This window comes from Thunnus maccoyii, chromosome 16 (genome assembly GCF_910596095.1).
Source record: "Thunnus maccoyii chromosome 16, fThuMac1.1, whole genome shotgun sequence".
Taxonomy (NCBI): domain Eukaryota; kingdom Metazoa; phylum Chordata; class Actinopteri; order Scombriformes; family Scombridae; genus Thunnus; species Thunnus maccoyii.
This window is the reverse complement of record NC_056548.1, coordinates 6,376,600-6,400,316: the sequence shown is the minus strand read 5'-3', so window position 1 is coordinate 6,400,316 and position 23,717 is coordinate 6,376,600. Positions and strand designations below refer to the sequence as shown.

Below are 23,717 nucleotides of genomic sequence, written 5' to 3'. Positions count from 1 at the left end.
GTGTATCAGAACTTTGTTTTTTCTTCTTTCCTCTCCCATTAATCATCTCACGACCCCTCAGATTTATCTGGTGACCCTTTGGAGGAGCCTGGCCCCTAGGTTGGGAACCACTGGACTAAACTAGCTAACTGTATATAAAGTAGTTGAAACTAGCTGCACCTCCCGCAGCTACAACAGTAACATGCTGCTCTAACACTGATGCTTCACTATTAATAATCTAATAATGTCATATATAATAATATATCAGTCAGAGGGACCAAACCACTACTTTTACTGCAATACTTTAACTACATCAAGCTCATAATACTTATGCATTTTTACTTAAGTAGGGTTTTTCATGCAGGACTTTTACTTGTGATGAAGTATTTTAACATTGCTGTATTGGTACTTTTACCTAAGTAAAGGATCTGAGTACTTCTTCCACCTCTGTAAATGTCTACCTGCAAACTCTCCTCACTAATGGTCTTGGTGTGGACATGGGTTGTGAGCAGTTTGACCTGAGTGTCATGGTTCTGTCACAGTCTGGCCACCAGATGCCCTCAGACTTTTCTTCCACAGTTTTCTGACACCAAGGGGACAAGTTAAGAAGTTGGATTTCAACATGATGTAAGCTAGTTTTGCACTTACAGTTGCAGGTTACTGTACACAAAAGTGTCTTTGCTTTTGTTATTTGGCTTTAATCTGTTTTTGAGTATAAGAGAATGTGAATGCTTATGTTTAACTACTCTGACTGTGCTTACAGCCTTGCTACACATATATCTCTACAAGCACCATTATCTGTCTCGTTGTGTTTTCAGGATTTTTAGTTTCATTGTGTTTTCAGGATTTTTGGGTTTTCTGTTTCTGCTCTGTGTGTTTCCTCCTTTGTCACTGTGCTGCTTTTCCCTCTACACCTGCCCTGCATCAGCTTCGTTAGCCCCGCCCGGTTCCCAGAGTTTTCCCCAGCCAATCAGCTCCTTGCCAGTCCTCTGTCGAGTCACCTGTTCCCTATTCCCTCATTAGTTCTGTCTGTATTTAAGTCCAGTTTTCAGTTCAGTCTTTGTTAGGTTTTTTGTTTTCGTCTCTACTGCTTCACCTACATTACTGTGAATATCTTCCTGTATCCTGCATTGGGTCCATCTCCTGCTACTTCATGACAGAGAGTGATTTTTCCTTCTTAGATTGTTGGGATTTCTAAAGGAATAAAGGGTGAAAGTATCTAGTATTCAGAAAAAAAAAAAAATCAACATAATTTTGTGGAACAGAAATATCCATTTTTCTTTCTTAAACCTTTAGTCATCTTGTGACTTGTCAGATTTAGGACCCCCAGGTTGGAAACAACTGAAACAGAGAACATCAGTATAATATATTATCCCTACACTGAGAAAAAATATATAATGTTCTTTTATAGTTTTAAATTTCTACATTGTTATTGAAATGTATTGATTTTGTATACAAATATGGCAGCTAAGAAAGTTGAAGTTGCACCATGTTTCTAAAAAAGGAAGCTTAAAATGCATATTATTAGTAGTATCATTGTTATTAATATTATTATTAGTAGTAGTATTAATAATTTTAGTAGTAGTTGTAGCAGTAGTATCTTCAAACAACACATTTATTTTGAAATCAAGAATACCTCACCCTGATTGGTGTGTTTTGACGTGACGTTCACAGGAAATGGCCACGCAAGCGACTGGAATCATAACATTGCATTTGAAGTCTTTTTATTCATCCTAATATCGTTTAATATGAACTATTTAATCCGCTGTCCCCATGACGGCTATTTCTAACCATTTTTGAGAAGCGGAAGTTACAGAAGATATTAAATATTTTGCGTTCAGAGCCGTGAGAACATGCTGCTGGCCGCTGTGAGAGCTAACCTTAACCACCAGCAGCTGCTACTAGCTAGCAAACGGCTGTTCGGCTGTGATGTCTGTCACTGTGCAAAGTAAGTGAATCAGTTTCAGTTTAAACATGCCAACAAAATAAACGCTTTGTGAGGGTGATACCTTATTTACACAGTCTAATTCCTGCTCTTCTGTGGCGTTAATTATCGGTAAAAATGAGACGGTAAAGCAGAAATTCAGAGCTAAGTAACGGTTGGCCTGGTTGGACACAGTGTGGAGTCCTAGTCTGCCACCATCTGCAGGTCCTAATAAAAGGGCTTGAGGAGGTATAAAAAGTCTTAAATTTTATTCATAAAGGTCTGTAATATTTTCTTAGAGCTACAGCCATTAGTTGATTAATTGATTAGTTGCCAAACATTAAATTAACTGCCAACTATTTTGATAATCGATCAATGAAAAATGGTTCCAGCTGCTCAAATGTGAATATTTTCTGGGGTCTTTAATCCTCCATGACAGTAAACTGAATATCTTGTGGACAAAACTAGGGCTGCAGCTAACGATTATTTTCATTAATGATTAATCTGTCAGTTATTTTCTCAGTTAATCGATTGGTTTTTTGGTACATGAAATGTCAGAAAATGGTGTTAAATATTGATCACCGTCCACAACACAAAGGTATTCAGTTTACTGTCATAAAAGCCTAAAAAATAGTTGTCAGCTAATCAATTGACAATTTTGTTAATCCGTTAATTGTTTTGAGTCATGTTATGACCCGGGCTAGGGGAAACCCTGGCACAACATGACTCCTTTCTTTCCCAAGAACCATCTGCAACAAAGAATTTGCAGACCTTTAAAGTTTTTATTTAGAATCTTTTTAGGCTTCAGGGTGAGTTAACAGCTAAATAACAAACAGAAGTGAACTAAAGCTGAGGAACGTAAACTTACCTACTCAAACAAAACAAGAACAAAAAGACAAGCCACTAACCTAACTCCTAACTTGACAAAAGAAAAAATAGGATTACATACAGGATTACATTGCTACCCACCCCTACAAAACCTGGGCTGGTATTTTGCATAGTCAAAACTACATACAACATCGAAACATGTTGGTTGGAAGTGGAGAGAGATGAGCCTGCAGGAGCTGGAAGAAGCTGGTCCCAAAACGAGCAAGTTTTAGAGGCTGGAATCAATCAGCTCCCCGGAACAACACACACACACACACACACTCACACAGTCACAATCATTCAATTAGCCCCAGCCCACCTGCATCCCATCACACGCAGACACCACAGCAGGAATCCTACAGGGAGAGAAAGAGATCCACATCACAAGCACAGAATAAAGAGCAGAAACAGCAGAAAAGTGCTCATACGAACTGGATCGTAACAGTCATTTTTTTAAAAAAAAGGTATATTATTTTTTAGAGCTGCAACAATTAGTTGATTAATTGATAAGTTGGCAAATATTAAATTAATTGCCAATTATTGTGATAATCGATTCATTGTTTTGAGTCATTTATAAGAAAAAAATGTCCAAATCCTCTTGTTACAGTTACTCAGATGTGAATATTTTCTGTTTTTTGGGTATGTGTACATGTTTGCGGCTGTCAGGAGACGTTATACATCGATAAACTGGAAGTGGGATTGTTTTGACATGACCAGGTTAACTCCATTTCATTTGTGTCTACATAATCTGATTAACTGAACATTTGTTGGACATCTGCACCACTGAAGTACCATATCAGCTATGACAGGCCCTTCATACTCCTCCTTGTGGTCCAGGGGCTCATCTCATAAAAGCAATTTGTGAGCTCTGCTTATACACAGATCGCAAATGTTGTCACTTCCCAGTTAATTTATTTAAAGTTATGTTTTATTAAATTGCATTCACAAAACTGAGGGCAGGGTTTTATTATTCAATCACAGGAGAACTGTAAGGCTGCAACTAACTAATATCTTCATTATCAGTGGGTCTGACAATTATTTTCTTTAATGATCGATTGATAAAATGTCAGAAAATAGTGAAAAATGCTGATGATTATTCCCAGAAGCCCAAGTTAACATATTTAAATGACTTGTTCTGTCATCCACTCATAAAGGACAAGTGCAAATCTTCACAAAAACTTAATTATTTTATAATTGATAATATCCATCAGTGTTCTGCCACTTGTCTGTGTCCAGTTGATTTATTTAATTATATCATTAGGAATTATTGTTATATACTGCTGGGAAGTACTGGCCAAAATAAATTCTTGGCTGTATCGTCTCAACTGGTTTTCCATCATCCAGTATGATTATTAAACAGGCATTAAATTGCATTCTATGTGGTATGAAAAATGTCTTGAATTTAACTCGGTGAACCCTGCAGAAACCCTCCGAATAGCCTAACTGTTTTTTGTTTTTTGTCTTTTTTGTTTCAGATGACAAGAAGACGAGCGAAACAGTAGTGAAGCTGCTAGTGGCGCGTGTCCTGTACAGTGAAACGGTTAGCTAACAGCATGTGACACTCACACACAAGTGCTCTGCTCACCAAAAAAGTTGGTTTCAAGATGCCTCGTCTGGAAGAGTTGGCCAACGTCGCCCTCAGGGTGCCGAGCATACTGGTGCTGGACCTGCTGTATAAATGTGACATTGAAGGTTTAACGGAGCATCTCAAGGCCAAAAATGAAGACATGCTCTTCAAATACAAATATGTCATCTGGAACATGTACTACCTTGGTATGTATACGTATGATACTTAGTTAAATTTGAGTTCATTCAACACTGTTTCATCTACATTTGTTCAGTGTTAAAATATCAGATACTTAGCTTAAGTTTTGTCCGTCTCTGAAAAAAAAAAAGTCTGTCTTAAAACAATGCTTACATTGTAAAAGTTATTGGTCATCATTTCTGCTGTCCTATAGATGTGAGGGGATCCCTTCGTAACGCAATTACTGTGTAATGTAAGTGAAGTTGGACAAAATCCACAATTTTTGTTCTGAGCAAAAATCCCTCTCTGTGTTAGCCAAATAAAGTGATTATTTTTTAAAAGTTACAGTCTTTTTAGGATTAAATTCTCTGTGTTTGTTATTATCCATGTGTTGCAGCTCAGCAAGGAAATGCTGTCTGGGAAAAGTTACAGGGGGAATTTAGTTCTAAAAAAAACACTGTAACTGTGGAGGACACCATCTCAGTTTTGCTAACTCATCTTGTCTCCCATCTTTGAGATTGGAAACATACTAGGAAGGAATCATTACAGTAACCGACACCAGCGACTCTTTCAAAGTACATGTTGGAATTTGGGAATTTGAGTATTATATTAAGATAGAACTGAAAAAATGTGAACCAGCCTTTTAACAACAGCTACAAGAAGTGGGATTTTATCCACCCCGCACATTTAATTCAATTAATTCATCAGAAATGTTTTTTTTTTCATGGTGTGTGGTGGGTCACTTCCTTACAAGGAGCTACTAACCCCAGAAGAATGTCACCACTTTCACTTTTGAGTTTTATTCATTTACTACAATGGTCAAAATGCTGTGTCAAAGAGGTTTCCAGGTCAAAGAATTACATCCTGAAGGAAAACAAAGAAAGGTTTGTATTTTATTGCAGTTATAAGAAATAGTGACAATAGTGAAACATTGACAAAACATTTTCAACTAATGAATGTGCTCTGAATATATTTTGGACATGACCTTAAAAGCTGTTGAACAGCGTGTAGCAGTGTGATTTCAGATTATTTTGGCGGCTTACTCAGCCTGATAAGTTAAGTCAACATTACCAGAATTATTACAGACATTCAAAATAGCAAAATTACAGCAGATCTGATGACAAGCTTTTAGGTTTTGACGAGAATCTATCTATGTGTGTTTCTTGTGTGTAAATCTTTTCTACCTTTTCATGAGATTAATCAAACACAGAGAACATTAATTGAACATTCATCTTTTTCCTTCCAGGTCATGTGATAAACGCGGTGGTGTTGGTTCTGCCATTAAGACATATTGTGACGCTCTACCTCCATATCCTCGCTGCCCTCCTTCTATACATGGGGCATCAGATTTCCAAGTGAGATGCCCTACTACTACTACTACTACTACTACTATTACTACTACTACACTTCCGAGATTTATCGTATCAGGATCCGTTTTCTCCTCTTACAAAGCTTGGCTGCAGTCACACATCCCCTCCCTCCGTGTATCCAGTATCCCTCAGCCTGATATTTAATTTTAGAGACTGTATCTTGTTGTGAGGCCGCGGATGTTTACTACTCATTCGCTTGTAAAGTTTGTCTTGTAATGTGAGAACAAGCGGTGGTGGCAGTTTCTTTAAAGGCTGCTTGCTTGATTCTATAAAAAGGCCACAACTGACTTACTTAGACAGAAGTAAACTGATCATATAGAGAAACAGATGAATGCATTTATTATTAATGCACAAAGAGAAATAATCCCATAACGTTTAATATACTTTGTTCCTATTTTGAAATTATTTCACTTTATCAGAATAAGATTTTTGTGTATTTACTTATTTACTGTTTAATCGGTTCTTTCATTCTTGTCTCCAATTATTTTATCATTTTATTCATTTATTAATTTCACTAAGTATGAAAACAGGTTACGTACCTCTGAACAAGGGTACCTGAACCCTGATGTGTCTGTGTGCTAACATGAGCTAAATGTAGTGTCATTTAATACAGCACACAGTTACTTGCAGCGTGTGTTTATGGTGCCGTGTGTCATGTAAAAATAAACCACATAAATACTGTGTACATACATTTGTACAAGTAATTTCTTCTCATGTTAATTTTACAGGGATTATGTCCGTGAAGAGCTGCAGTACGGTTATGAAGGGGCAGTGTACCTTGATTCTCTGGCCTTCAACAGATTTGTCTCTGCACTGACTAGTGAGTCCCAAAACCAAATTTGTATGCAAAACATTTAGACCCTGTTGTATCAGTCTATAAATAGTTCATATTCAAAAACCTGTTTGTTTGTTGTTTTTCTAAAGAGTGTTTATAGGGCTTTGCAATAAATATACTGTCTAGAAGGTTGCTATTTAAGAGTCTGAATATGTTGGATAACTAAATGTCGGGCTGCAACTTACAATTATTTTGATTATCGATTAATCTGTTGATTTTTTTTTTTCTCGATTAATCGATAAGTTGTTTGATCCATAAAATGTCGAAAATGTTGATCATTGTTTCCCAAAGCCCATTGTGTCGTCATAAATGTCTTATTTTGTCTTGATCAACAGTCCACAACCCAAAGATATTCAGTTTATTGTCATAGAAGACTGAAGAAACCAGAAAATATTCACATCTGAGTGGCTGAAACCACATAATTCAATAGTTGGCAATTAATTTAATAGTTGGCATTTAATCAATTAATTGTTGCAGCTCTACTGCAATTTAAGAGTCAGTTATTGGTCATCAACTCTCATAATTGCCTTTTTCACAGAAGACATTTTGACATGTCATAGTAGGAAAAGCACATGTTCAGATTATAAAATGAATAGTGGCTGAATTCCATGTAGCTGCTTGGGTTTCAGGGTTCTGGTAATGTGTACGCCGGTCATTGTTGGGAGACTTGAATAGAGCAGCCATTGCTAATATTTTCACTAACACCCAAGTTCTTCCTACTATGAAAAGTCTAAATGTTCTCTGTGAAAAAGGTTTTCACAGGTTGTGATCACAATATCTATATGTTTGTTTACACCTAATCAAGCTTTAGCTTCGCAGTTGTGTTCATGTGTTCGTCTCGTCTCAGGTCAGATCATTCTCAGCACGCTGTGTGCCTTCCTGATGAAGACCAGAAAGGTGTTTTTGTTCTCTGCTCACATGCTCCCCCTGCTGGCCCGACTCTGCGCTGCTCCTCACGCCACGCTGCTAACCGTCAACACTTTCTCCATGGGACTGACCGGAGCGGGGATCGCTGTGTTCCTCCTCTCGAATCTCTTTGTGCCATATCGACTCGCAAGGGCTGCCTACTCAGAGCTGCTTCAGCTGGAGGTACGCTTAGTCTTTTTTTCTGTTAAAACATTTTCACAATGTGTCACGTTTGTAGAAATAGATTGTAGTTTTTGTAATTTCTTAAAAACATGAGTAGAGCTTGTTGGCTCGTATGCAAACAATGATTTATTTTCTAGATTGTTAACAGCTTTGGCGAGTTTTTAAAAAGCGCCTCAGTAAACAATGTTATGTAATGTTTCAAGAGTTTTAGTGTAGCATTATTTAAGATTGTTCTGTCATTTTTCCAATTTGCCAATCCTTGTGTGTGGTAGACATTTAAATTATTTTTCAGGTTTTCGCAAGACTTCTGTGTTTTAGCACATAGTATTTCTCATACATGAGCTCACACTTCTCTATTTCTTACTTCTGTTTTTCTTTCTTTCTTTGTTTTTGTTCATTATACTGTAAGTCCTGTGTTTACATTCCTCATCACGCTGTCTGTCTACTGTCTGTTTCCGCTCCCTCAGGTGATCGAGCTGTACAGACTTCTGGCTGTGGGAATCTCTCTGTGGAACCAGTTTGCCGTCCCAGTGCTCTTCAGTGTCTTCTGGTTCGTTCTGTTCATCGTCCAGCTGTGCTCAGACGCCATGTCTGGCAACGCCTCCGCAGCCCATCAGGGAATCATGTTCTTCCTGCTCACAAGGTGTGGTGTGTTCCTTTGTTTGCAATTGTACCTGACATTATAAATATTTCATTTTTCTCACACTCATTGCTGTTTTCTCTCTGCAGCGTCTCTGAATGTTGTGCCACACCATACTCCCTTCTGGGTTTGACCTTCGTGGTGTCCTATCTGGCGCTCGGACTGCTCAACCTATGCAAGTTCTACCTGGGAGGTTATGCAGCTATTCAGAATGAGAACGTTATGCACAGGTGAAATGTTTTTCCACATCTTTCTTTCCAAATTTAAAGTCCCCCTCCTCTCAAAAAATGTGTTTTGCTTATTGTTACTTCACTTGGATGTTTGAGCTTCACTGTGCAGAATTAAACACTGTATGTGCAGAGTTTGACACTAGAAGGATGTTTTCACATTCATCTGCTGAAGAGGGAACGTTTCTCTGAGCTCAACATAAATCTGAGTTTGAAATATGTACCTATGAACATGATTTATGCCATTTCAACTGCTTCAGGAGACAGTCGTGGTGTGTGATGTGGACACTTGAAGTCTCCAGTGCACAGACTTTTCAATGAAGTTTCCAGCAGTTAAACTTTTGTAATTTAAAATAAAATTGACTAATTTCTGGATTTTTCTATGAGGGAGAAGGAGTAGATATAGTTTTAAGAACAGTGGTAATTGAACTTTTCTGTGGAAAAACATTATGAGACACAAATTATTTTTCAAAGCAGATTTTTTAAAAAAGCCTTAAACATGTCTGGAGGGGATCTGAAGTGTGTGTGTGTCAGTTTGTTGGTTTCTTCAAGTATTTTGTGTTTTATAAATGCGATTATAGCTTCTCTCTGGTGTCATTGGTTACCACTTTGGGGGGGCGCTAAAGTTAGACTTTTTTTAAGTTCTACACATAGTGGAAGGAAACATTGCAGGAGATTTTCTAGGTGAAATAACTTATAACTCCTGAGAAATGTTTTCCCTTTGCAACCAGACACTCTTGGCAGTGTTACTGTCTATTAATGTAATTATCAACTTTATTAACATTTTAATTACAATTAATTAATACTATGAAGAGCAGCATTACACATAAGAGAAGATAAGATGAAGCTTAATTAAGTAGCAAATGTGAGGTGATTCAGTTAAAGAAACTAAAACATCAAAACTATAAAAGGAAAAGATGATGCCAACAAAAACGCTGTTTTAACATTAATGAACTCATATAATAAGAGGTTTGGTTGTGTATTATTTTATTTATCTTCCAAACAATAACTGAACTCTCTACTACCAGTGAGTCTAAAATCAAAGTGCTGTTGTTCTTTGTTACTTCTCCCACGTCTGACTTCCAATTCTTTATCACTCTTGTCGTCAGAGGTGTGACTGAGGGCGTCACTCTGCTCCTCCTCGCCCTCCAGACGGGCCTGCTAGATATGCAGGCACTGCAGCGCACCTTCCTCCTCAGTATCATCCTCTTCATCGTGGTCACTTCCACTCTGCAGTCAATGATTGAGATAACAGACCCAGTCATTCTAGCCCTGGGTGCATCCCGCAACAGGTAACAATAAAAGCAGTCAATTGTATTTCTTTTGACAAGATGAAAGTGAAGCTTTCTAAGTAAAAGGGAAAAAAAAAAAAAAAAGTGGCATACTTCAGTATAAAACGTTTCCTTCAGTTGGTCTGTGTTTTTATTTGCTTCTAGGAGTCTCTGGAAACACTTCCGCGGCCTCAGCATGTGTCTTCTCCTGCTGGTTTTCCCAGTGTTCATGGCTTATAAAATTTCCCAGTTCTTCCACATGGACTTCTGGCTCCTTATTCTGGTGTCAAGCTGCATGCTTACTTCACTTCAGGTAGGGAGACTGACTGCACATGACTGTCTTGTCAAAAGTTCAAGAAAGCAAGTTGTATTAGTTGTTACAGTGCATGTGTTTGAAGGTTTAAAGTTAAATAAACTCAATAATTAAATCAACTGGCAATAAATTAATGTGATTCATTAAAAACTCAAATGAATCATTGATTTTCCAGCAACTGATTGAATTATTTTACTTTAAATAAGTAAAAATGATCAGTTTAGTACGTGCATGGTCAGTGTATTCACATACTTCATATGTTAAATGACTGAAATGTTTTACTTTAACATCATTTTGACACAATTTACATTTTTATTAATTAACTGCAGTTCTAGGGCAGCTTTATAAAGTTAAATGATTCCTTCTGTGATTCTTGACAGACTTCTGCTCAGTCGATGACAATCTGTGTCAAAGAGCCGGGCGGTTTGACACTTGCTTTAATCAGTGGCATTTGAGGTGAAAGAGTGAAAGTGAAAGAGTTTTTCATTTCTTTTTACTTTCACCTTTCATACATGTGAACCTGTGCAGCTCAGTCAACAGCCATGGTGCTGTAAAAGATAAAAAATGTGTACAGTCATGGCACTGTAAAACCTTTTGGGTGAAGCTTTTCCTTAAAGCTGAACTGAAAGCCACTATTTATAGAATCTGAAATTCTACATCTCTCCTTCATGGTCCATATAAAAAAGTAATAAAGATATTTCCTGTTCGTGCAGGTTACAGGCACTATGCTGATCTACTCCCTCTTCATGGTCGAGCTGTTTCGCAGCGACCCGATCGAAAGCCTGGACGAAGTGATCTACTGGGTGAACGCCGTCAGCAGGGTGCTGGAGTTCGTGGTGGCCCTCTGCGTGGTGGCGTACGGCACCTGGGAGTCGCTGTTCGGAGAGTGGAGCTGGATGGGAGCCTCTGTCATTATCATCCACTCTTACTTCAACGTTTGGCTCAGAGCTCAGTCTGGCTGGAGAAGCTTCCTGCTCAGACAGGAAGCCGCTAAGAAGATCAACTCCCTCCCCAGAGCCACAGCTCAGCAGCTGCAGCAACACAACGACGTCTGCTCCATCTGCTTCCAGGTTAGTCAAACTGTCAAAGTCAAGTCGTCTGATTGGTTGTATAACTAAAGCTGGGAGAAATCGACATCATCTTACAGCTAAAGCTCAATCATAACCCTTAATATTCATGGTTTAGGATTTAAATATCTCACCTCCTGACTATATTTTCAGACCAGTCATAGTGTTATGATTATACTAACTGAATTTGATTTGCTGTGTCAGAAATCTGAATACAGTTCTGTGGCTGATTAACAACAGATTTAACCACTGTGCTTTTCTCAGCAGTGATCTGTAAAGTTATTAAATGTGTAAAGCTGGTTATAATTTAAGCACTACTGTCTTTCATTTTCAGTTTTTACTCCTAGATTCAACCTAATTAAAGACATAAGAATCATCTGTTCTCATTGATGGTTTACTGGGTTTTACATTGGGGCAAAATTGTAGGCGTGCACAGCAAGTTGCCTTCTTTTGATTATATATATTTTTTATTATATTTAAAAACTGAACCACTCTGCATGTGTTTCTCAGTTTGTACCAAGTTATCACACAGAGCTTTAACATCGGACAAACATAGATGAACAATATTTACTTGTATTTTTACTTTAAAATTGATGTTTGCAAATTGATGAACTGCTTAGATGTTGAGCCTTTCTTCACCCGTGATGTAAGAGATTATCAGACAGGGGTGAACGGAGTGTATCAAGAGGACAGTCAAGGCTTCTGTTCACCACCAGATCATGCTTGTAGTGCTGGATGCTGTTAATCACTGCATGACAAACTCACTGATCATACCCAAAATATCATCACATTATCTTGAAACATATAGTTAAAAAATGTTGTATTCGTCTATGTTTGGCAGTGTTGCCCAGCTCTACATGTATGGGACATACAGTACTGTGTGTGTGTCATACTAAATGTCATGTGTACCTTTTTTTTGAAGCACGTTGATCCTGTTTTTCCAGTTTAGCCTCACTTCTGCTTGTATGGTTATGCATAATTATTTGGCCCTCAGCCATGTTTTTTGTTAAACCAGTGAATATTGTCTAGTCCATTCCTGGCCTTGACAAAGATAAGTCCTTCCTGTCGTCAAGGAAGCAGACACTTAATCTTGGTTGCAGAGAAGATGATAGCCTTGCGATTTGCTGGTTTAAGAGCTTTTAAAGATGCCTCTTTGAGTCAAACATGTCTCTCTTTACAGGAAATGAGCTCTGCCGTGATCACCAACTGTGGGCATTTCTTCCACGGCAACTGCCTCCGCAAGTGGCTGTACGTGCAGGAGACCTGCCCCATGTGCCACCAAACGGTCCGACCCACGCCGTCAGGTCCGAGCCAGGCTTCAGGTGACGCTCCATCAGCTACGCCTCCGAGAGACGCAGGGCCAGATCCGGCTGCACAAGAAAGAGAGCAGAACCCGGACAACAGCGCGTCCCAACAGACACAGAGCGATGTGGTTGCTCCTGTTCCCCCCGAGCAGCTGGAGGACATGGAAAATTTTGAGGACGGAGATAGTGGGGCTGCTGATAAAGACCAGTCAGCTGATTCTCACATGAAGGCCGTCCAAGGTCTTCGTTTCAGCTCCAGTGGAGACTTTGTTGGCTTTGTCAGCCCTGTGTCAAGCTGCTCTTCAGTAGGCATTTCTAGGTCTCATGTGCTGCCAGGTGAAACTTCTCCTTTTAACATGTACAACCCAGGTGAGGAGAACGGTGAGGAGAACGGTGAGGAGCAGTGTGAGGATGCTCAGGTGAGGTTTAGGCTACCACAGCCGGCTCCTGATGCTGTGAGGGAGGACGCTTTTGAGAGGAGATCTGACTCTAATTTGACTCTATTTGAAGACAACTCTACTTCCTGTTCTTTAGTGCCACAAAACGGCGACGGTAAATACGACAGTTGTGTTGGGACACATAAATCATGGAACAACTTTGACTCATTAGAAACAAACAATTATGATGACAATCCTGAGGCTCTCTTATCAGAGAGCGACAACCAAAGGTCTGTCGAACTATGTAATGAAAACTCAGAACTCTTAGACTCTGTAGAGGGTCCTCGAAGTCATAAAGGTAACAGCACATATTCAGACTTGGACCTGGACTCGCTCAGAGAGGCCAAACCTGTCTCACGGATCTCTCGGCTGTCTTCGGATGCCACCTTCTCTTGCACAAGCACAGACCATACAGACTGACTGCCCTGCATCAGTGCCTTGACGGGTGTAAAAGGGTGATCCTCCACATTTGCCTTCTCTCTGTGAACCAATAGGAAAACAAATTGTATCCTTTACCAGACAGTGTAATGAATGTTTAACAAATAACATACATCAGGATTGAATTTCGAGACAAAATTGTATCGAGTGAAAATGATGCACTCATCGTACGACTGTACAGAAATTGTAAAGAAAATTTTAAAATTAATAGAAATTATGTGTAACTGTAAAGCAATTATCTTGCGTTAATATTTACCTAATTCTAGCAGGTTACATGTAAACATGTTTACTTGAGAGAAACTAAATGGAGTTTGATTAATTTTCATTTCAACCCTTCATTGTCCCGGTAGTTGTCATGTTTGGCATCTTTGGAATGTGGCAAAAGAAAAAGCATCAACAGTTGTCATGAATCAGCCTTTTTTACTGCAAAAGGTTTGTCTACCAGTTTTAATTTACTGCTGTGAACGTATACTTTTTTTTTTTTTTTTACTGAAGTCTCTCTCTATTAATAAAATCATGACAGGTGCACAGTGTGCTGGCATGGTGTGTCAGATTTATGAAGTCTAAACAGAACATCACATGTACTGAGATAATTAAAGTATTCTACATCTACTGTATAAGTTTCACAGTCATTAAAAATAAAATCAGAAACAGGTTTATTGTTTAAGTTTATTGTTTACACTAAAAATATGTAAAATATATTCTAAATGAAAAGAGATGTTATGAGTTTAAATTGAAGAGAATGTAATGTGTAAAATATTGAGAAGGAATGTGCAAATGTTCATAGTATAAACAGTATATAAATAAAGTTTATTATTATTATTATATGAGGCCTCAGCAGTCTGAGTTAGTCATATCAAGTGGATATCTGCCACATATACAATCTTTTATTTACAGTCAAATATAGTAACAAAAAGAGGGACTTTGGCACTAAATAGACTGTAACATTGAAAGATATCTACTTGATTTGACTCATTTGGACGGCTGAAGTAGCTTCAGATAAACTTTTAATGAGGACTGTGGATTTTGTCCCCCATCACTTACACTGTAAGTGCATTATGAAGGCATCTTCTAATGGCCAGTATGAACAGGAGGAATAATTATGGCAAGAAAAAACGATTTCAATGTGTGAGGTCATGTTTGGGTACCTGACTGTTGTTTTTAAGACTGTGAACCTGTCTTTTTTACATGTTTTGTCTGTTTTTTCTTCTAATTTGTACCAAATTGCACCACACTCTTTGTAAAATGTCCTAAAAATTAACCGTTAAATACCTGCTAAATTATTCTGAAAACTGCTGAAATATTTATTAGATCACAACGTTTCACTCTGTCCGACTTTCATCAGGTATATGGGCAGCATCACGATACTTCCATGTAGGGGCTGCCTCAATCATCCAATCAGAGGACTACAGAGATTGGTTTGACTGATGAGCACCTTGAACTAACACAAAGCACATGCGTCACCAGTCAGAATATACACACACACACAATATAACAATGCAAATCCATGTAACCCCAAAGGTCAAAAAATAGAAAAAGAACAAGATACTGACATGAATTTTACAGTGTCATCAAACATATTAATAAATCCATTCTATCAAAAAATCAAAAGGGAAGGTTAATTATGGACAAAAGTCTCAGTCTGTCAAAAAAACCTTTTCAGTGTCATCATGCATTAAACATATCTACCTCAAAATGACATTAAATTGTCACAGGTCAAAGATGTATGAACAGTGGAAAAAAACATACCAGACACACATCATTGTTCCAAGCAGAGCATTTTTATGTCTTAATATAAGATCTGGAAGGGGACTTTAATAATTAAGGGCCCTTATTGCAATTAAACGCTGACATGTCCTGACTGGTTTCCTTTTTTTTTTTTTTTTTTTTTTTTTTTTTTTGCAGCAGGCTTGCAGCCAATCTGCCATCACATCCGGCCTGTCACTCAGCTGCCACCCGGACGCATTTTTTCTTAGGATGGCGACGGAATGACAGGCTTGTAACATATCTGCTATCACATCCGGCCCGCCATTCAGCAGCCACCCGTACGCACTTTTTCCTAGGAAAGTGACGGAATGACCCGCACTACTCTGGCTCTGATTGGTTAGTACTCGTTACCTTCGTTCGTTGGATTGGTTAGGTTTAGGCATGAGGCGTGTGATTGGTTAGGGGTTGGGTAAGAATATCAGGGTAAGCCAATCAGAGGTAGAGTAGGGCGGGTCTTGACAAATATCGCCAGCCGGACCGCCTTCACAGCAGAAAGCCTCAAATACATGAAGACAGCCGCTAGTCGGCTAACTGCATCGACCGAAACCAAAAGAGGAGCTTTGTCGTCCGGGTTACTTCACCTGGCACACGCACTTATTCAGCCGCAACCGGGAGGAGAGAAATAATCCAATATTACACGTCAGAACAACAGGGAAAGTGAAGCTTATCGAAACGCCGTGTTTGAGGTTTGTGGTTGGGCGAGAATAAGCTGGATAAAACAGCCAGCTAACTCCGCGCATACGTAGTTGTAGCTAACTACGCTAGCTCGAGAAGAAAGGCCGTCGAGTTGACTCAGCGTCAATTGTTGAATTGAATAGATAGCGAAATCATCCTGGCATATCACGGTTGCCCTTCACTACTTGGATCGGACAATTTAAAGGGCAGAACACCAAGAGAAGATGGCTTTGAAAAGGATCCACAAGGTACGATAAAACGTCGTAAACGTTAGCTTTAAAAGCTAGCTGTCTTAGCTCGCCGCCCTACGACGAGTTAGCGCTGGTATCCTGTGAAACATGGCGGTGAAACATGTTCGGGGGAAGTGTTAAGTTTACTGATAAGTGTGAGTGTGTAAATATTTGTTGTGTGTTTTAGGATTAAAGGAATTATGGGATTTTTCTTTTGGCAGCAGTTAGCACACATGCTAACGGCAGCAGTTTCTGTTACAGTTTCACTGTTCGTCGAGGTGGATTGGCGACAGAAAGAGGCCGCATGAATTGCCCAACACTTAATATATTTTACATAAACACGCATATATCTGGAGGCTGTCAGGTGATAGCAACAAGTCATCACTGGAGCCTCAGATTCATGCTACATTTTACATCTTTTAATCGTTATGAAACATTTTACATCAGCCGGGATACTCGGTGTTACCAGAACTCATGACTCATATCATTCACTGGATCTGTGTTAGTAGTCAAAGCTGTGTTCATGATACATTTCCTTGGTATGTAATCGTGTTTGTTCTGAGCCCGTACACATCACAGGGTGTGTATATTCTGGTAGGTAAATGGAGGAAATTGGCAACAGCAGTGAAGTAACACCTATAAAGTTCACATCAATTCTTCTGTCTGACGTTGACTGAAATCTGAAAAGGAAATCCATAAACTTGGTTGTAAATAAAAGATACTTGACCTAGATTTTGTTATAGGCCAGGGGCCTCAAACTCGGGTAATAAAGCAGATCCTTATCATGTCAATTGATATTTTTGCTTTGATAATGCAATTTTTCATATTTCCAAACAAATTGCAACACAGTGAACATGCAGCTTTTGGGGGCCAATACAGGTCTTTAAATTCTTTTGCCCCCTGTTGACTAAAATCCATAAATTTACTTGTAAATAGATATTTAACCCTAAAATCTGATGTAGGGTAGGGGCCTTAAACTCAGGTAATAAAGCAGGTCAGTTGATAGTTTGCTTCAGTAATGCAATTTTTACATAGTTCCCAACAAACTTACAATTTTGTTTGTATAATAGCCACAAAGTAAACATTGAGCGTTTGAGGGGGGGGTGCCTATAGGTCTGTCAATTCTGCCTGCTGTTGACTAAAATCTTTCTCCCAAGGAAATCCATAAACTTACTTGTGAAATTGTGTATCTGTGTCACAGGGGGCCGGGTGGGGCAGTAGCCCCCCACCTCACTTTAAAATAGCTGTTGACCTAAAAATAACAGTAGTGGCTGTTGTTGTTTATATGCTTATGGTCTCATCTTGCTGTTAACTGTGTAGACGATAACAAGGTTCCCCCCCCCACCTACCCACCCGCCCGCCCCCGAGCTGGTGTAGAGTTGAACTTGGAGCAGATCGCCATGAAATAACAAAACCGACGGGAGAGTGTCGGGGAAATAAATGAAGCACACTGACTGTCATGTAGCATCTTTCAACAGTTTTCATGTCGGCTTTAATACCAGTGTATTTTATAAGTGCTACTCAGTGCTGTTCATCAATTGTTTTGTCTTTGAAGCTTATGTGGTCATTATTGTTCTAAACCTCTTTTCATTACAGGAGCTTAACGACCTGGCTCGTGACCCTCCAGCACAGTGCTCAGCCGGCCCAGTGGGTGATGACAGTAAGTTTCCCCAAACCTGTTCACAGGTTTATAATGGTGTCGACAGGAGAGCGACAGGAGGGGCTGTCTAAAATATGATATTCATTATTCGGAGATGTGGGAAAAGGCAATTCAACACATTTTGAAGATTAGAGTGGAACTACAACTAAATATTATTTTCATTAATGATTTTTGATTGTTTTGTCTATAATATCAAAACATTCTAGAAAATGTACGTCATATTTTCCTTTTATGTTCTAGGTGATGTAATCAAATTAATAGATATGTCAGGTCAACAGTTGAAACCCAAAGATATTCAGATTACAATGATAGTTACTGATTAATTTGCCAATTGACTAATCATTGCAGCTCTAGATTAGTGTGAAACAGACTTAATCCTCTGGATTTTCCGAAAATAAGAAATAAATCCATACAAGGGGTCAATATACATTTCCCAGAATACAACTCAAGAGTGTTTATTTTTTTTAGACCCTCTGTCAGATAAATGTTCACGTCTTTAAAAAAGTTTGTTATACATGCTTTTTATTTAAAATTTTGAAGTTTCAAGCCGATCCAAGGTGACCCTGATGATATTTAGTAAGTAGTTTAGTAGTATACAAGTGTTTCCACTGCCTGAGTAGCACAGAACTCTTCATGATGGATAAACTGATATCAAGGATTGAAAAGCACAGATAGATGTAGGAATTGTGCTGAGAATTGCTAATCCTGGTGTCATACGTCCACCCTAAAACAGTTGCAATACAGATTACAGTAAAACAAATGGAGTAAACAGAAAGTCTGACCCCCATAACTACAAAAAAAGATGACTGAAAACATATAATATAGAGGGAAATGTTGTTACTAAGAAGCCACAGAGACTATTTAGAAACCTAGTTCCTGTCAGACGACATACCTTTGACTGTTCCCGATTTCCTAACTTTTACTTTCTGTTCTCCGCAGTGTTTCACTGGCAAGCCACAATCATGGGACCTGTAAGTAAATACTTTATGACGTAATTGTTGCTCTTTGTCCTAAAAGCAGAATGACATTGAAATTTGTCACAGAGAATGCGTGTTCCTGGCAGCTTTAATGTATTCATGAGATAAAGGTTAAAATTTAATTTTTATAATGGGGGGGTAGCTGTGGACCGGAAGGTTTAGATAATTCTCTTCTAAAAATATGTAAATGTTGTTCTTGCTTTCAGAGTGACAGTCCATATCAGGGAGGTGTTTTCTTCTTGACAATTCATTTTCCAACAGACTACCCCTTCAAACCACCCAAGGTAAGTCTGCATGGTTGATCACAGCTGAAACAAGACTTTCCTTTTTATTTCTTGCTTTGATACATTTGAGTTTTGGCATTAATCTATCAAGCCACCCACCTACAGTATCCATCATACACACACAGCAGTCTTGTTTTGTGACCAATAAGTACATGTTGTGCCTGGAACTGTGTCTTTGCAAAAAATAACAAAGACACATTTATTATAAATGAGACTGAGCCTGACAGTTTGGTTGAACATACTGCATGTTTGTATACGTAATAACCCTCTTCAGTAATACCTGTCATACCAGAAGTCGTTGGCAGTCAGTCCTGTGTACGTCATCACCTCGTTCAAAGGAATTCACATGACAAAACATTGACCTGGTCTGTGACTCTGCATTATTTTACTTTTCCTCACTGTATTTTTTTTTTTCTTGTCTTTTCAGGTTGCATTTACGACAAGAATTTACCACCCAAATATTAACAGTAACGGCAGTATCTGTCTGGATATTCTCAGATCACAGTGGTCTCCTGCACTTACTATTTCTAAAGGTATGAATGAAACAACACTTGTCAATTATTAGTTGACGGCTAGCTTGACAGTTACTGGTTAGGGTTTGTAAAGGAATGAATTAGTATCAGGAACAGGAAAGTTTCAAAACACTCTCCTGTAGACTGAAATGTTTTATCGTCATGTGAATGTAAGTATTCAAATTTTATGTAAACAGTCCCTGATTCTAAACACATGAACGCATGTAAAATTTGCAAGATGAAAACATTTAGATATGGAATGGAAATCTTTTCTCGGCTACGGATATTTTTTGCTGGCGTTCAGTTTTTTTTTTTGTTTGTTTTTTTTTAAGCTGCACTATTCAATGTTTTCATATAACAATGGATCAAATGTCTACATGTAAATGTGAAATGTGTCAGTGGTCATGAAGTCAGAATCACCAACTCTGTAGTCCACTTCAGCTCTGTGTAGCATTGTGGCCTTTTTTTTTTTAAAGCTCATTGTTTTGGTTTTATGGCAACTTAACTTTTTTTTTTTTTCCCCCTTGTTTCCAGCTGCAGCAGGCAGCTCCCCCCCCCCCTTTTTTTTTTTTTTTTTTTTTAAAAAAGATCTGATAAACCCCCTTTACACTGCCTGCACAGCACCTAACAGCAGACATGCAAAGTTGGCAACTAGTTGGTGAACAATGTGGATGTGTACATAGGCAACTGCACAGTTTGATATTGCCTCCAAGTGGCCAAAGTAAAGAAAAGTATAAAGTGGCCCCAGTTTACCAGCCACTGGATGGAAATAAATACCATTTAGCTTGGTTAATGGGGAGTTTCATTTATTGTCAACTTTCTCATTATGTTGAAGTTTGGATACCTTGTATTAGTAACTTGTATTAATAGGCTAAAATGCAGGAAAAAGGAAAGTGCAAACTTTTTATTTGCTTATTTGAGAAATATAATGAAAATTTTGTTTTTATAAATTCTGTTTTCCTGCAGTTCTTCTCTCCATTTGCTCACTCCTATGTGACCCAAACCCTGATGACCCACTAGTGCCAGAGATTGCACGAATCTACAAAACAGATAGTCAGAAGTAAGTATCCATAAATGTGTTTAACTCTTGTATACATTTTCAAAATAATCAGTTCTCTTCTTCTAGACAAAACAACATTGCACCCACAATAATTGCAACCTTCATAGCCATAGTTAATTAAAACGACTGAAAGTTCAACATTACAAGCATCACTTGAGTCTAGTGTGTAACCTAGTTTCACTCCGTCAGGTACAATAAACTAGCTCAGGAGTGGACGACGAAGTATGCCATGCTTTAGGGTAAGGCCAAGAGCCAGCGCTGCATCTTGGCTAGTGCTCTGGGATTGGTTGGTTTTGTTTTGAGATACTCAGCTCTCATTGGCATAATGAACAGTTCGGATCCCACTCAAAGTGTATGATGTATATGTGACTGTGATTATACTAATATCTTGCTATGTGCACACATGAGTATCGTAGCTTATTTAGCTTCACTCAGATCTTGGGTTGAGCTTTTTACGTGCACCTTGCTACCCTGCAGGGTGTGTCAGTTACTGGCAATAAACAGGATTTTATTTTATTTTTTTTGCCAACGCAGTGGTGTCACACCCACAGTTAAAACGGACTCTGTACTCTGGACTGAGCAGTTGTGGGTTTCCCCTAATACAAGCCAGGGAAATGACAATCCAGTATTAAAGGACCAGTGTGTAAGGTTTAACGGTGTGTAACGGTGAGGTTGCAGATTGCACCCAACCCCTCCACCACGTATGGTAGCCACAAAACTCACAAAAAACACGAAAGGCCGTCTCTAGAGCCAGTATTTGGTTTGTCCATTCTGGGCTACTGTAGAAACATGGTGTGCTATATTAAAAATAAATTATAAAGGGCTCATTCTAAGGTAACGAAAACACTATTCTTGTTTTTAAGTGATTTTATGCTAATTAAAACATACTTATGCATATTCTGCATATTTCATTCTGCTAGATGCCCCTAAATTCTACACACTGCACCTTTTAATAGTCCTGCAAGGCTTTTTGTTGCTTTGAAATATACCCAAATAAACAGGTTTTCGCACATAAAGTAGGGAAAAAACCAAATGAGGATTGGTAAAGGTCTCTTCACATACAATAAACTTACAAATTGAGTTAAACAAGTCTCTGAAAAGGCCACACCTGAGTGGAAATTACCGCTGATCATTGTCCAACACATAACATCGGTTTTGGTTTCATTCCTCTCAGTATGTTTGTTAAATCAACTTGCAGAGACCCGAGAGTCGCTGGAGATAGATAATCCATCCAAGTCAGTAATGGATCTTCTTTATTTCTCAGTAGTTTTTGTTGCACGACGAAACAGTTGTCATCAGTCTGAAAAATGTTCTTGGTGCTGCATTCGAGGACACGCCAACAGTTGGCTGCCAAAAAGCGCTGCATTCATGAGCTATGATGTCTGAAACTGAGGCCCAGAAGACAGAAGGATAATAAACGAGAGTTTAGTTGTTTCTTGTATGAAAAATGTTTGAGAGCTGATCAGAAACCAGGTGTCGCAGCGTTCTTGAACATACCAAAGGCTGCGTGTTATTAAACGGTCTGTGCTGACAGCTCGATTCAAGTCTTTGCAAGTTGATACTCATAACGTGCTGAAATGAAAGGACACCAGTGGCTGCCTGGAAGGAAACGAGTATAAAAATGTATGGTCTGGAAAGTGGCCAGAAGGATACATCCATAAATGATGTAATAGGCTATTTTTAGAGGATTTTATATATATATATGTATTCAGGGTATGAGTGCATCTGCTTAGTGCGTAAATGGACTAACCCAGAACTAAATTATTTGGGTTACAAGGTTGGAAGAAATACTCTCTTTGCATGTAAATGTAGCAACTAACTCCAGCATGAAAAGGTTTGTTCTTGCAAAAAAAATATAAGTCTTGTCGTTTTGGTAAGATGATGCCTGACGTGTCGCTGGATTATTGCATTTTTTTCAAATTAGGAACTGAAGTTTGTACGTAGTGGACAGTATTTTGTGCGTATACGGTTGGGATGCTAACTTGTCTTGCCCTGTTTTTTTTAAAAAGCAACGTGCTTAAGTGCATGTGCTATAATAGAACCTGACAAAAAGGTGAAACAGTTGTGTAATTTATGTAGACTTGAGCCTTAATTTTCTTTCTTTTCCTCTCTTTTCCAGATACACCAAAATGGCAAAAGAATGGACACAAAAATACGCAATGTGATGGCATCGTTCGGAAAGCTGGTGGAAAATGTTGTTGCTGGTTCAAACTTAAAATTCCGGGATTCTGTTTTTCTTTTTTCACTTTATTTTTTTGTTAATCAGAGCATTTTACCCCCTTCCTTTTTCCACCTGCGCGCTCATAAGAAGATAGTGTTTTTCTCTCAAGGACACGTGCCAGTTTCTGTGAAGTTTCGACTCCCGTTTTTTGTACAGAATTTAAAATAAATCACCATGGTTCTAAACACTCGGTTTGAGCATGCACCAGTAAGAGTTTTTCAAACCCCAAAATTGGTGATGTTAGTCATTACTCTGCACACACTTAGTAGAATCTGATGCAACTGGTCTTCTGACACTGAATAGCTTAACAAACCCATGATGATCTGGTCGGGGTAACCGACCGGATGATGTGGGATTGATCATGACTCACCTGTTGGACGGGTTTCTAGGAGCATTTGTAGAGAAAGCCTCTCCTTCGCCAGACTCCGAAATTCTGCTCTAACTTTTTTAAAGTTTCAAATCGGCTTTAATTTATTTGGGCAAATGGTAAAATCTGAAAAACGCCAATTCTCTGAAAGCTTTGAGAAACTGGTTCGTGGCTCCTGTATCTGCCTCCTGGACTGGTGTGACGTCAGTACGTTCTTCTGATCATTAGTATAGGAATCTATTACCTGAGGAAAGAATTGTATCTTATTCCACTATCAAAGTGTGTGTACAGAGAAGCACAGCAGTATATATCAAATGTTAAGGAAACAAAATATAAGAACTTCAATGTTGTATTTTATGCATGTTAATAAAGGTAGGCTATTATATCTGATATGTTTCTGCAAATTTAAGTGGATTGTAAGGCTGAACAGTTGGAAAAAATTTGGTTCCCCTCAAAGGC

The 23,717-nt window shown here is 38.6% G+C and overlaps 2 protein-coding genes and 1 long non-coding RNA gene across 4 annotated transcripts; 2 read left to right on the top strand and 1 right to left on the bottom strand.

The window, feature by feature from the left end:
- Positions 1–1,638: 1,638 nt before the first annotated feature.
- On the top strand, positions 1,639–14,158 carry zmp:0000000662 (RING finger protein 145). Its single transcript, XM_042387945.1, has 11 exons — positions 1,639–1,927; positions 4,246–4,543; positions 5,761–5,869; positions 6,613–6,704; positions 7,567–7,808; positions 8,276–8,451; positions 8,538–8,678; positions 9,785–9,967; positions 10,112–10,259; positions 10,973–11,329; positions 12,507–14,158. Exons 2-11 carry the CDS (start codon positions 4,375–4,377, stop codon positions 13,485–13,487), a joined length of 2,598 nt encoding a protein of 865 aa, XP_042243879.1. The 5' UTR covers positions 1,639–1,927; positions 4,246–4,374; the 3' UTR covers positions 13,488–14,158.
- LOC121880608 lies at positions 2,689–15,356 on the bottom strand. Of its 2 annotated transcripts, XR_006091607.1 has the most exons (5): positions 15,255–15,356; positions 14,778–14,946; positions 13,417–13,547; positions 4,356–4,440; positions 2,689–3,126 (listed from the first exon to the last, which is right to left on the bottom strand). It is a non-coding gene; the product is annotated as an uncharacterized LOC121880608 (long non-coding RNA). The 2 variants fall into 2 exon arrangements; XR_006091606.1 differs by lacking the exon at positions 15,255–15,356 and having other exon boundaries at positions 14,778–15,247.
- Positions 15,357–15,762: 406 nt separating this feature from the next.
- LOC121880607 (ubiquitin-conjugating enzyme E2 D2-like) lies at positions 15,763–23,648 on the top strand. The gene is made up of 7 exons (XM_042387946.1): positions 15,763–16,195; positions 17,774–17,837; positions 18,777–18,808; positions 19,021–19,098; positions 19,526–19,631; positions 20,577–20,670; positions 22,790–23,648. Exons 1-7 carry the CDS (start codon positions 16,172–16,174, stop codon positions 22,833–22,835), a joined length of 444 nt encoding a protein of 147 aa, XP_042243880.1. The 5' UTR covers positions 15,763–16,171; the 3' UTR covers positions 22,836–23,648.
- The last annotated feature ends 69 nt before the right edge of the window (positions 23,649–23,717 follow it).

Coding starts and splice junctions, on each gene's coding strand:
- LOC121880607 (XM_042387946.1), top strand. CDS start 16,172: ATGGCTTTGAAAAGGATCCACAAG. Junction 16,196..17,773: donor CTTTGAAAAGGATCCACAAG/GTACGATAAAAC, acceptor TTTTCATTACAG/GAGCTTAACGACCTGGCTCG. Junction 18,809..19,020: donor AAGCCACAATCATGGGACCT/GTAAGTAAATAC, acceptor TCTTGCTTTCAG/AGTGACAGTCCATATCAGGG.
- zmp:0000000662 (XM_042387945.1), top strand. CDS start 4,375: ATGCCTCGTCTGGAAGAGTTGGCCAACGTCGCCCTCAGGGTGCCGAGC. Junction 10,260..10,972: donor GCATGCTTACTTCACTTCAG/GTAGGGAGACTG, acceptor CTGTTCGTGCAG/GTTACAGGCACTATGCTGAT. Junction 11,330..12,506: donor TCTGCTCCATCTGCTTCCAG/GTTAGTCAAACT, acceptor CTCTCTTTACAG/GAAATGAGCTCTGCCGTGAT.